We start from the raw sequence: 12,317 nt of genomic DNA on the forward strand, positions 1-12,317 counted from the left end.
TTTTCTCAAAAAAGACACTACTTTTGCCAGACAGTATCCAGCTGGAGATGCCAGAACACAAGCTGTGGAGGAGCGGCTGTGCAAAGCAGAGCAAAGTAAGAACACATTCGCTAAATGGGTGAAATCACCAAGGAGCAGAACTGTGGCTAGTTCTGTGACAACTCTAGAGACAGTGAAATGGGGAATGCTGTTCACAGATGGCAAATATATAAAGGACTGCTTCATCAAAGTATCAGAGCAGCTGTACAGTGATTTCAAAAATGAAATTGTTCAGAATCTAGCATCCTCTAGAGAGAGAGGGAGTGAAAGTCAGGAAGATAGCGGTACACACACACACACACACACAGAGTGTGAGGAAATAGAATACACAGAAAGTTTGTGAATATCCTGCAGTATGTATGTATTGCATTACAAGTCAGCATGCGCGCACTGTTCTTAAAATAGGGGTTACAAAAAGTATGGTTTGACGTTATTTACTAAGGATTGTCTCGTATCCACATGCATTGCAGCTCTTGAATTATTGATTTTTTTTTTTTTACTGAATTTAAAAAAAAAAGGCTCTTCTTGCTATTTTGGTTGCTGACCCCTGGTCTAGGGGTTCAGAGCAAGTTCTACTGCCTTTCTGGAAATTTCAGGACATGGACCTAAAACAAAAACAGAGACTGATTACTGTTGCTCCTCTGCTGAGCAATGCCAGATATTACTCTGCAGGTGGAGTCTCCAGTGGAGGAAAAATCAGTGACATGATGTTAGGCCATTTTCTTACTGTAACTTGTTTCTTTTATACAGTACACCAGTCCTTGAAGAAAGTTGGTCACAAACAGTCCACAGGCAACTTCTTCTTTCAAGAGTCTCAATCAGAACATCCAAGTCCAGTCCCCAGGGAGCAAGTCTCCTCACAAATGACTCTAATTAGAGAAATTAAGGCAGAGAGCAAATAACTTCGCTGCTTGCCACAGTTCCCCTCAAAAGAAAATACATCACAAAGCTACAGGCAATGCAGCGTTTCTTTGAAGACTGAACAGCACTTGCATACAGCCTCCGACAACTTGTTTGTCTCACTAACAGTTCCATCTGGCACCTCCCACCATAACAATGTGCAGAGAAGCAGCCAGGCCAGTGTATAGCTCCTGCAGTGCTACAGGAGCCATCAATGAATCTCTCTCTCTTTGCTCCTTCCTTATTAGCAGTATAACAACGGCCACAACAGCAGACCTTATGAACGTGTGTCAATGGCTTGACGTGGGTCAGAGGTCAAACGCCTGGTAATGGCCAGTCTGCCCAGTATGAGCACAGCTTATGCCAGCACCCTCAGCAACTTCATAAGGTTTATTTGTTATTAATTGTTATCAACTGATTTAGGAGCACAAACAACAGGCAGTCCTATGGCATCTTAAAGACTAACTAATTATTAGGTTGTGAACTTCCGTGGGTAAAATCCATTTCCTCAGATGAAAAAGTGGGTTTTGCCCACAAAAGCTCATGAGCTAATAAATTTTGTTAGTCTCTAAGGTGCCATGGGACTGCCCGTTATTTTGAATCTACAGATTAACATGGCTACCCTTTGAGACTGATTTAACCTCAAAGTGCCCTGCTGGGCCTGAGTTTCCTGTCACCTGTTTTGGTGTAAATCTGGGGCAACCCTCTGCGCAATGGAGTTCTGATGGTTTAAAAATAATGTATATGACAGAAGAATCAGGCCCACGGTCCAGGTTGCTCCTCATCCCTGTTTCTATAAGATTGTCATAATTCAATGGATACAATCCCACAGTCATGACAGTGCTCAGAAACATTTTCCAGTAGTTATAACATCAGCAATACCTGCAACAATGCAACATCACATCACAGACAGCAGGAAGCATAGGGGGTGGTGCAGGAACAAATATATTTTAATACCTAGGCCTTGGTAGGACTCAGCAGGCCTGGGTTCTATTTCCCACTCTACCACTACCCAGCTGTATAACAACGGGCAAGTCACTTCACTACTCTGTACTGTTTTTTGACTCCACCTACTCCTGGTCTACTTTGCTTCCTTGGACTACACACTCCTTAGGGTAGTGGCTGTCTCTCATCCTAAGTACAGTGCCTATCACAAAGGGGCTCTCATCACGTCTAGGAGCTCTACGACTAGTTTTTGGAATCACAGTACCAATCTGAGTTCACAAACCATTTGCCTCCTAATTTATACTCACTTTTTTCTAATTATAGGGAAATGTATGTTATATAAGGAGGAGATATTCACAAACAGATGCCTGAGGTACAACCTTCACATCAAATGGCAAGAGTTGGTCAAAACCAAGGAGCTTTGGAATAGAGCAGGACAAGAACTACTTGACAGTCAAATCAAGAGATGAAAGTGGGGATGGCCAGGCCACACTCTTAGAAAACCACCATCCAGCATTGCCTGTCAAGCTCTCAAATGGAACCTGCAAGGAAAACGTAAAAGAGGAAGACCCAGACAATGTGGAGAAGGTCTACTGAGACTGAAGGACAAGAACTGGGGTACTCCTGGGGTTAGCTAGAAGTTTTGTGCCAAGACGGAGTGAAGTGGAGGAGACTTGTAGATGACCTACATTCCATCTGGAGTACAAGGGTTTAAATGAAATGAAATGATAAGGAGAAGAGATGAACCACCCCAAAAGCCTGATTGACTAAGTGTATAATTGTTTCTTTCAGTAGATGCTCTCACGCTCTCTCTCTCTCACTCACTCTCTCTGCACTCTTATTTCTTTAGAACTATGTTGCATTCATGTTGTTTCTGATACTTTTTCACACTATATTTTCCTGGACATTTCCCACTTTACTTTATTTCTGCTGCTTTTTTCTGTGTCTCCCTTAAGCAGAACCCAACAATACTTCAGCTTAAGTCAACTTTTGAACTCACTAGATTTAAGTGGCTTAAAAGCAAAAAAAAATGTTTCAATCACCTTTATTTTCAATAATCAATGCCATTCCTAGAAAGGAAATGGGGTTAATGAACTGGTTACAACAACTCGTAACTGGCAAGATAAAACAAATCCTCTGATATTCTTAACATTGATTTGTACCTTTCTTGTCCTCATCATCCAGTTTTAGACAGAAGGGTGGGTCAGATATTGGAAAAAAATATAGCAGCATTAGATTCGTGGTCTTACTGAACTTTCCAGCTCTGTAAACTGTTGGAAACAAAAAATTCAGTTCCAGAATTTCTGTGATTTAGTGGAAATGAAAGCAACTGCATCCAAATTTCTCTCTCTGGGCTGTGTTATTTAATCTTCCCAAGCACTCACCTTTTCTCTCTTTGGCAGCAACTGAAATTTCAGTCTTGAGTTGTCTCCTTTTGCTTGCAGGTCCCTTTCAAGACTACTTTGTTGTTGTTTGGCAAGGTGATGGAACATGGACTGAGAGAGAGGAGAAGAAGCCTGGTCATTGTAGTAAAGATTCAGTACAAGTCAGTACTATATGATGGGCCAAGCAAAAACATAGCACTGATATATTAATTAGGCTCAGAAGCAAATATGTGCTTCAAAGTGGTTAGTGCTATGTTGGCTTGGTGATGGATGTTGTGCTGTTGCTCCTTTATCAAAAAAGTACATCATGTGCTGCACCCTCCTGGGCATGTATAGTATAGCATATTTTTCAGAGAATTATTTCAAACAAAAGATGTAATAAGATTAAAGTATGAATCCGATCAGGAATATTCAGTTTCCATGGCATTTTCTGAATAATCGTCTCTAATTTTGATTGGTCTAAAGTTCGAGTGGGATTCAGAAACAGAAGCTTTCCCCGTACTATCTCCTGGCAAATTCAAACTGTGGTTTTAGACAGCGTGTCCTCATCTACAAACTATGCTTCCTCCCTGCCTGAGGACAGAAAAGTGACTCACACAACTATGACACGATATTGAGTCAACTGGAACCACTGCATACATATTTTTTTAATTACGCATAAACTGATGCTTTAAATGGAGAAGGCATTTTTCCTGCTTTGCAAAAATCCATTTTATCCCCTTATGCAGTTTTTTTTTTTTTTTCGACACTGGGAACTAAGAGCAATTTATGGAAAAACGGAGCTGAAGGAAAAAAAAAATGTTGCTTGCTGCCCATGTTCTTGCACTTATTTGTATTTAAGTGCAGCACGTGTATTTAGGATACCAGAAGGAGCTTGGATAAGAAGAGGCCTAAGGACTGTCTCCCTAAGGGATGGATCAGCACTGCAGTGATCAATTCACCAGCAGTCGATTTATCAAGTCTAGTAAAGGCCCACTAAACTGATCATCAATCACTCTCCTGTTGACTATGGTACTGCAGCAGTATGAGATTGGTAAGGGGAATTGATAGGAGAGTTTTTTCTGTGTTGATTACTTTACTAAAGTTACTCAAACCCTGTGTCTACACGAGCCCTTTCCTTTCAAAGGGGCAGGTTAATGAGCGGGTTCGAAATATGCTAATGAGGTCAGCAATGAATATGCAGTGCCTCATTAGCATAATGGCAACCGTGGCGATTCGAAAGTGCAGCTTTTCGAGTTGTGCGCCACCCATGGAGATGGGACCTTCTGAAAGGACCCCCCAGTTTTCGAAAGCCTTTCTTCTGATCTGGTGATTGGAAGAAGCGTTTTCAAAAACTGCAGGGGGTCCTTTCGGAAGGTCCTGTCTCCACGGGCGGCTCACGATTCAAAAAGCCGCACTCTCAAATTGCCGTGGCTGCCATTATGCTAATGAGGCACTGCATATTCATTGCAGCACCTCATTAGCATCTTTCGAACCCGCTCATTAACATGCCCCTTTCGAAAGAAAGGGGCTGGTGTAGACCCAGCCAAATTGTGTAGCTTAGATCAGCCCCTCCAAGCAGTATAGACCTCGCCTAAGTGTTGAAATGACAGGCATTGCGATGTATGTTAGCCAATCTATTCTGCCTTAGTTTTTGCATCTTTCAGTAGGGAGAAATTCTTCTTGCTATTGAGGCAAAACCCTTGCAGTGTGTTGATGCAACCTATTATAGAAGACAGACACATAGTGCATGTGTTTCTGCTGACAGAAAAGGTATTATTCTTTGTTCTTGCTTTCATCCTTCTGCAAGGATAATGTTGATCTCAATTTGTGCTCAGAAATACACAAAATAAATAGTGAGGGGGAAAGTCATACTATTTTGGATGAAATCAAAAGTTGCTTCTCTTTTATTTCATCGTTTTCTTCTTATTCTGTTTTTGGGGAGACAGAAAATGAAAGTGAATTGAGTTAGACAAAGGCAAAAAAGGGGGCAGGTAGTAACTGAATTAATGATTTGTTTTGCTGTAAACCCTGCACAAAACAGCAAGAAGCCCCATCCCCTGGCTTGTTCAAGAAGCCAAATATCGGTAAAGGCAGTAGCAGGCATTGCAATAGAATCATGGTAGTTTTTATGGTATCCAAAAGATTCTGGCTTGACATCTTTGGATGCTGAAGAGGTACAGCAAGGGAAATAGCAATGACCCAGCCAAAGTGCCTTAGCCTCTGCTCCTCTGAGGGGCAAGACGCTCTAAAAGATCTTTTGATCCTCGTCTCTCATGAAGCTGCCAGTCATAACGTGGACGCAGATCTACTCAGAAGTAGACTGAAATTAACAACCCATTTTCTGACCACACAGGCCAATAAGAATGCACCAGATGGTAAAAATGATTGTTCTGGACACTATTGAAACCGCTGCCCTAGACAGGAAAAGTGGTGTGTCCCATTACCAATTCTTCAATCTTTCTGGTTCTCAGTAGCGGTACTTTTAACAGGGACAAATTCTACTGGGGTAGGGGATATTAAAATAATACATCACACTTACACAGTCTTATTTCTGTAAATGCCAAATTGTTTTGCAAACAAACAAACCCATATTTGTTTTACAAGTGTGTGGAGGGAGTGGGTGGCATGTAGCTATAATCACAAGAATTGCTACATCCACCACTGCAATGGAGAATCCTCTTATTTGGAATGCAACAGCTAAAGACAACCAGCAGGGCACTACACAACAGTTTAAGAAAGTAATGAAAGGAGAATACAATACTCAGGGGATTTCACTAGATTTGCTTCTGAGTTTCACCAGTGTGAGTGAAATCTGACCCAGATTCTCCAGCCTCAATGGAAGTTTTTGAGGAAGTAGTGAATGATCAGGCAATTTGTGTAATCTTTGTATCAATACTAAACACTACCGAGTGGCGAATGCATACTACAAAAACAAACGTAGCAACCATGGATTGAAAACTGCAATGTCAATATGCTAGGTAGGTGACTGGCGTTGCTTACAACCAAGAGTGGGGGGCCTCAAGACAGAATATCAGAAAGCAGGACAGACTGGTGGCATAGTCTATAAGTAGATTTCACCAAGCTAAGTGTGTTCACTCCTGCATCACTATGTTAGTCTTACACAGAGGCACACATGCTCCACTTAGGCTCTCCAGCATGCCTGGCCACCCAGACAAACTGAACTTTGTAATATGGATCCCTTATACCAAACATCACATTACATTAGGTTACTCCCAAACCCAAAGGGTCAATCATTTACCTCCCGGTCAATGGATACTCCTCAGTCTCACACCACAGACCAAGCTGGCAGTTAATTTCTCTAGTAAACTAACTAAAGATAAATTAGCAAAGAAAAGAAAATTTGAGTTACTGAGATATTAAAGCAGGTAGAATACTTTAACAGGTGACTTAAAGTTTGTAAACCTAAAATGTTAACAGCACTGAAGTAATCAGATAGAATTCAAAACATTCCTCAAGGACATCCAAGGTAATTCTGTGGATCTCTGTCCACTTGTTCAATATTCTACCATGTCAGAATCCAAAACAGTTCAGAGATACTGTATCAATTCCTGATCCTTTCTTATAGCTGTTTCCTATGGAAAGCAATCTGGCAAGTGTTTTATCACAGCATGGTCTCCTCTTTGTTGACTTAATGCAAACTGAACTTGTGAATTTCTATTGTCACACACTATCACTCATGCTTTGAAGTTAGCAATCTACTTCCTTGCATTGACAAATACTTTAAAACAAAAAAGCAGTCATGTAGCACTTTAAAGAGTAACAAAATAATTTATTAGGTGATGAGCTTTCATGGGACAGACCCATTTTTTCAGACCATAGTCAGACCAGAACAGACTCAATATTTAAGGCACAGAGAACCAAAAATAGTAATCAAAGTGGACAAATCAGAAAAAAAAAAATCAAAGGTGAGCAAATCAGAGAGTAGAGGGGCAGAAGGGGGGTGGGAAGTCAAGAATTAGATTAAGCCAAGTATGTGAATGAGACCGTATAATGACCCAGAAAATTCCCATCCCTGTTCAAACCACGTTAATGTGTCGAATTTGAATACAAAAGAGAGTTCAGCAGCCTCTCTTTCAAGAGTGTTGTGAAAATTCCTCTTCAGTAAGATGCCAACTTTTAAGTCATTAACAGAATGGCCCACTCCATTAAAATGCTGGCTGACCAGTTTGTGGATCAGGAGTGTTTTTATGTCTGTTTTGTGCCCATTAACTCTTTATCTAAGAGAGTTTTAAGTCTGTCCAATATACAAAGCATCTGGGCATTGTTGGCACATGATGGCATATATGATGTTAGTTGAGGAACATGAGAATGTGCCCATGATTCTGTGAAAAAGCGGTGTATAGACTAGCACGGCTTTCTCTCTGTTACAAATACTTTAGTTGTAACTAAATTATGTAGTTATTTCTACATATTGCAATTGCCTGCCATTACATTATAATATGGCTAGATAACAGAAACAATACATCTGACAAAGTGGGTCTTTGTCCACAAAAGCTTATGCTCCAAAACATCTGTTAGTCTATAATATGCCACAGGACTTCTTGTTGTTTTTGAAAATACAGACTACCTCAGCTACCCCTCTAATACAAGTATCATTGCATTAGTTTTCATGCAGTTTACATAGCAAACATCCCATTTTAACACTAATACACACTTTAATCTAGCCTTATCTAATAACCAGGTACACCTAATGAAATGCAATAATGATCAGCTATTAACAGATAACTGAAGACAATATCATCCACATTTACTTTGAATTAACATTCGTGAAATGTTAACAGAGTCTGGGTTTGGACTGGAAATTATACAGATCTAAAGAAGGGGTCTGTCCCACGAAAGCTCGTCACCTAATAACTCATTTTGTTAGTCTTTAAAGTGCTATATGACTGCTGTTTTGTTTTGTTAGAATACATAATAACACAGCCACCTCTCTGTTACTACTTATGTGAATTAGGAAACGTAACATTTCTTTGACATTCACACCCAAGTAAATTGGCCAATGGCTTTGATTTGAGCTAGTCTGTCAGTGACATCGTGGAATCAATTATTCTTTTTGATATATGCATATGTGACAGGTTCAGTCACAGAGACCCCCTGTGACTGTCACCCGATGTGCTGAAATACCACTGTGCCATACTCTCTGTCCTTGTGGGGACCCTATCAGCCCTCTGTCCTGCTGAGTCACACCCTCTGGCCTTCTCCAACACCGGCACAGAGATGGGTTCAACAGCCCTCAACAGTCAGTATTGTACAGATGTTGAGATTAGCTCAGCTCTGGGCAGGTTCAGCTAAAGGGATTTGCCTCAGCACCCTGGTGCACAGCCACAATGGGACCTGGACCCCAGATAAATTTGTCTTACTCTGTATAAAGATTTATACAAGGTAAGTGTGTGTTGTTTGCCCCCTTTATTACACAAAGAGAGAGACGATGCCCAGTTGCTTTCCCCATTCCCCCCGTAACAGTTTACACGGCATTTATTAATAAACAAAAGTGATTTTACTAAGTATAAAAGGTAGGATTTAAGTGATTAAAAGTAATAGCACACAGAACAAAATAAGTTACTACTCAAAATAAAACAAAACATACCACCTAAGCTTACTACACTAAGAAACTGGTTACATGGAATACCTCACCCCCCAGTTATTCTGAGAAGGTTCTTTCACAGACTGGACAGCCTCCCCATCTGGGCTTGATCTGCTCCCCTGTTCTGTTTTAAGTATTTCCAGCAGTCATCTTGGGTGGTAAGCAGGGGTGTCCTGATGCCTGGCCACCATCCCATTTTTTGTTTTCCCGCCTTATTTTATATTTTGCCTAAGACAGGACTCCTTTGTTTCCAGTTTAATTTTTTTTTTTTTTGTTACTTTCAGTGGAAGAATATGCATCCCAGATGGGTCACAGGATCAGGTGACATGTACACATGTTTTGGCAGGACCAACCATAACCCCTCTCTCCCAGGAAAAACAAGTCAATTTATAGATCGCTGTCCTTATCAATGAGCCACCAAGTTGCTGAAATACCTTTCATGGCTCTCACTTGGCATGCCTACATCAGTAACACAAGTTAATACTTTATATTGCTTCCTTTAAATACAGGCATAATACATGCTCACATATAGAACATACATTCAGCAGATTATAATTTTTCAAATGATACCTTACAAAGAGTATTTTGGATAAAGCATTTTCCAGATATGCAGATTCATATATACTGTATAAGCATATTATCATAAACATATGGCTAGCCCCAAGCCAGTATATATTACTTTAAAATCTATTTTGTTACATATGTCATAGCTGAAGCATTAAAATGGTGCAGATGAAATTCTAGCCCCTTGAAGTCCACAGCAATACCCTCATTGACTTCAGTGGGGCCAAGATTTCAGCCTGTTTAACGCAGCCATTCAGTGAAATGAAGTCGTACCACTTGCTTTTTTTTGCCTCAACATCTTTTGTTTGATTGGTTAGCATCGTCTTCCACTTTGCACAGTAGAACGAAGGATGAAATGGTCAGTGATCAAATTTAGAACCCACAAAGGTCAAAATGAAAACTGTGCTGTTTCAATGTAAGGTCATGTGACAAACTGGGATTTTTTTGTTCTCGTATTGGAATGGCAGGAAAAGGGAGTTACGAATATTCACAGGATTTTGTTCATACTTTGCAGTCAGAGGGTTTGACTTCCAGAATGCCTGAGATGCTGCCACCATCACCGAGTGACACTCTGCAGTGAAATGCTGCAGGACATTATTGTGCTCTGTGCTTTTAGTTTCATAAAAATATCAGAATCACCCCCTCAAAGATTTAGCTAATCTAATTGTGTGCAACAGTGTGCAAAATAGGAAAATGTCCAGGGGCTAGAATGCAGAGGTTATTTCTTGCATACACTTCAGAATACACTCTACAGCACATCCTGTACTTGTCCAAAAACATCCTTAGGGGGAGTTCAGATTTTTCAATAAAATGGATCAGGCTAGATAGGCGGGAGGGGCAGGGAGGGATGAGATGCACATAAAGAGCCACCCCCTTCCTTGTACAGCTTGCACAAGAGTCTGCCACAACTGAGTCTCTCCATTAGGGGATGTGGTGACACTACTTGCCTGATGCGTACAAAGGGATGGGGAAGAGAGGGAAGCAGGTGTGGTCACAGATCCGCCCCCTCCAGGCCAGCCCAAAAAGAAATCAGAATGCAGCTGGCAAAGGAACAGGCTTCACCATCTTAATAGATAATAAAGTCCATGTAGTCCACTTGTGTATGCTGAATGCCACATGGATCCCTGTAGGGCAGTTTTGCTAGGCCCTATTTCTTAATGCAGCCCTGTGGTATTGCCATAGTTTTAATATTGTATTCAATATAGGAAATCAAGAGTACTAAGGATGGTGCCTGGTCCTGCCAAGAGGGCAGGGTACTGGACTCGATGACCTCTCAAGGTCTCTTCCAGCTCTGTGTGATATGTGTGTATACGTATTTATTGTCTTATAACCTCTATTTACAAACAAGGACGTATTTGACGGATGACTCTGTACTACCTGTAAAATGTACACTGAGTTCTGAATGCAAACTGCTGCTGAATTAGATCTTATATTGCTCACGCGTTACCTCTCTGACTACTTGGCTTTCAGTGTGTGTGTGGACTGGCATGGGACAAATCACAGAAATCCCCTTGTTTACTGATCATGCCACTGATACCCACCTTCCAGCTCTGAGGGGCTCCCCACTACTCTGTCCATCTAGGCTAGAGCCTCTGGTCTCCCCCTAGCCGCACCACAGAGATGGAGTTACCATCCCCTCTACAGAGCAACACAGATACTGAACCACTTCAGCTCCAGGAGGGCTCAGCACCCAGGAAACCAACCTCCAAATGGGACCAAACCCCCAAACAAAGCTATCTTACCCTGTGTAACAATTTTACACAGAGAAAGCTCATCAGTCTGCCCCCTTCATCAGTGAAAGAGAGCTATGCACAGAGGCTATCCTCTTCCCCAGGTAACAATTATTTACACTGGGCTTGATAATGAACAAGTGTTTTTATTAAGCACAAAAGTAAGGCTTAAGTGGTTGCAAGTGGAAAGAGTAAGAACAAAGTAACTTACTATATCAAAATGAACAAAAAATGCTTTGCTAGTTCTGATTCACCAAGCAAATTGTTACTTGCAAATTCGTACCCTAAACTGTTGTTCTAAACATCTCTTCAACAAGATAAGCCCTATCCTTCCCCCACTCAGTCAGGTGCTTCCATTAGTCATTTTAGGTGTGCGGGAGGTCTCCTTGCGTATGGCAACTCTCATATTCTTTGTTCCCTCCACTTTTTATCTGTTTTGCCCAAGACAGGAATTATTTGTGCTTAGTTCAAACTTTTCTCACATTGAGTGGAAAATTACCAGATCCAAAATGGGTTTCAGAATCAGATGGCCTGGCAACGTGCCCTTGTAGGGCGAACCACAGTTTGATCTTACAGGATGTACAAGGCTATTCACAAGTTTTTGACTTGATTGCCAAGCCATTCTGGTTCTGGGGCATCAGAGATGGCCTGCATTAAAACATTTAGACTTACAAACAGATCCACACTTCTTATTTCTAACTTCACGTACAAGAATGATGAATGCACGGATACAGATTGTAACTGTAAAACAAATGTTACATGATCTGTTTTGCATAAAGCATCTTCAAGTTATGCATATTCATAAGCCAATTTTCATAAAGTGTGCTGGGGTGGGGGAGCCCAATGACAGGGACTTTACATTTTCTCTTTACTTTTTCCCACTGAAGACTTCTGTGAGACTGTCTTTGGGATTTACCCTGTTCTAGGGGTTGATCATTGTCCAGTAAAATCCATAAAAGATTTCCCCTCTCCCCTGCCAACTTGCCCCTTGATTCCACAAATATCTCATGGCTCGCTCTGCTCTGGGTAACTCTTCCTCAAGCTTACTTTCTGAGCAACATACATCTGCCTGTCTTTATCTGCTCCTGACTATAACTAGAGATATTGTTCCAGTAAATATTTCAAATTTTAAGTCTTTTTCCTGGAAAGATGTACTGCTTGTCCTGT

At 41.0% G+C, this 12,317-nt stretch overlaps 1 protein-coding gene across 1 annotated transcript in view; it reads left to right on the forward strand.

The window, feature by feature from the left end:
* Positions 1-5,917: 5,917 nt before the first annotated feature.
* Positions 5,918-12,317, forward strand: part of PLG (plasminogen) — a 71,884-nt gene continuing 65,484 nt past the window's right edge. Inside the window, exon 1 of the mRNA XM_074989107.1 lies at positions 5,918-6,052. Within this exon, the coding sequence (XP_074845208.1) occupies positions 5,918-6,052 (135 nt within the window). The remainder of the gene's footprint in view (positions 6,053-12,317) is intronic.

The sequence above is a fragment of the Carettochelys insculpta genome, chromosome 3 (assembly GCF_033958435.1).
Source record: "Carettochelys insculpta isolate YL-2023 chromosome 3, ASM3395843v1, whole genome shotgun sequence".
Lineage (NCBI taxonomy): Eukaryota > Metazoa > Chordata > Testudines > Carettochelyidae > Carettochelys > Carettochelys insculpta.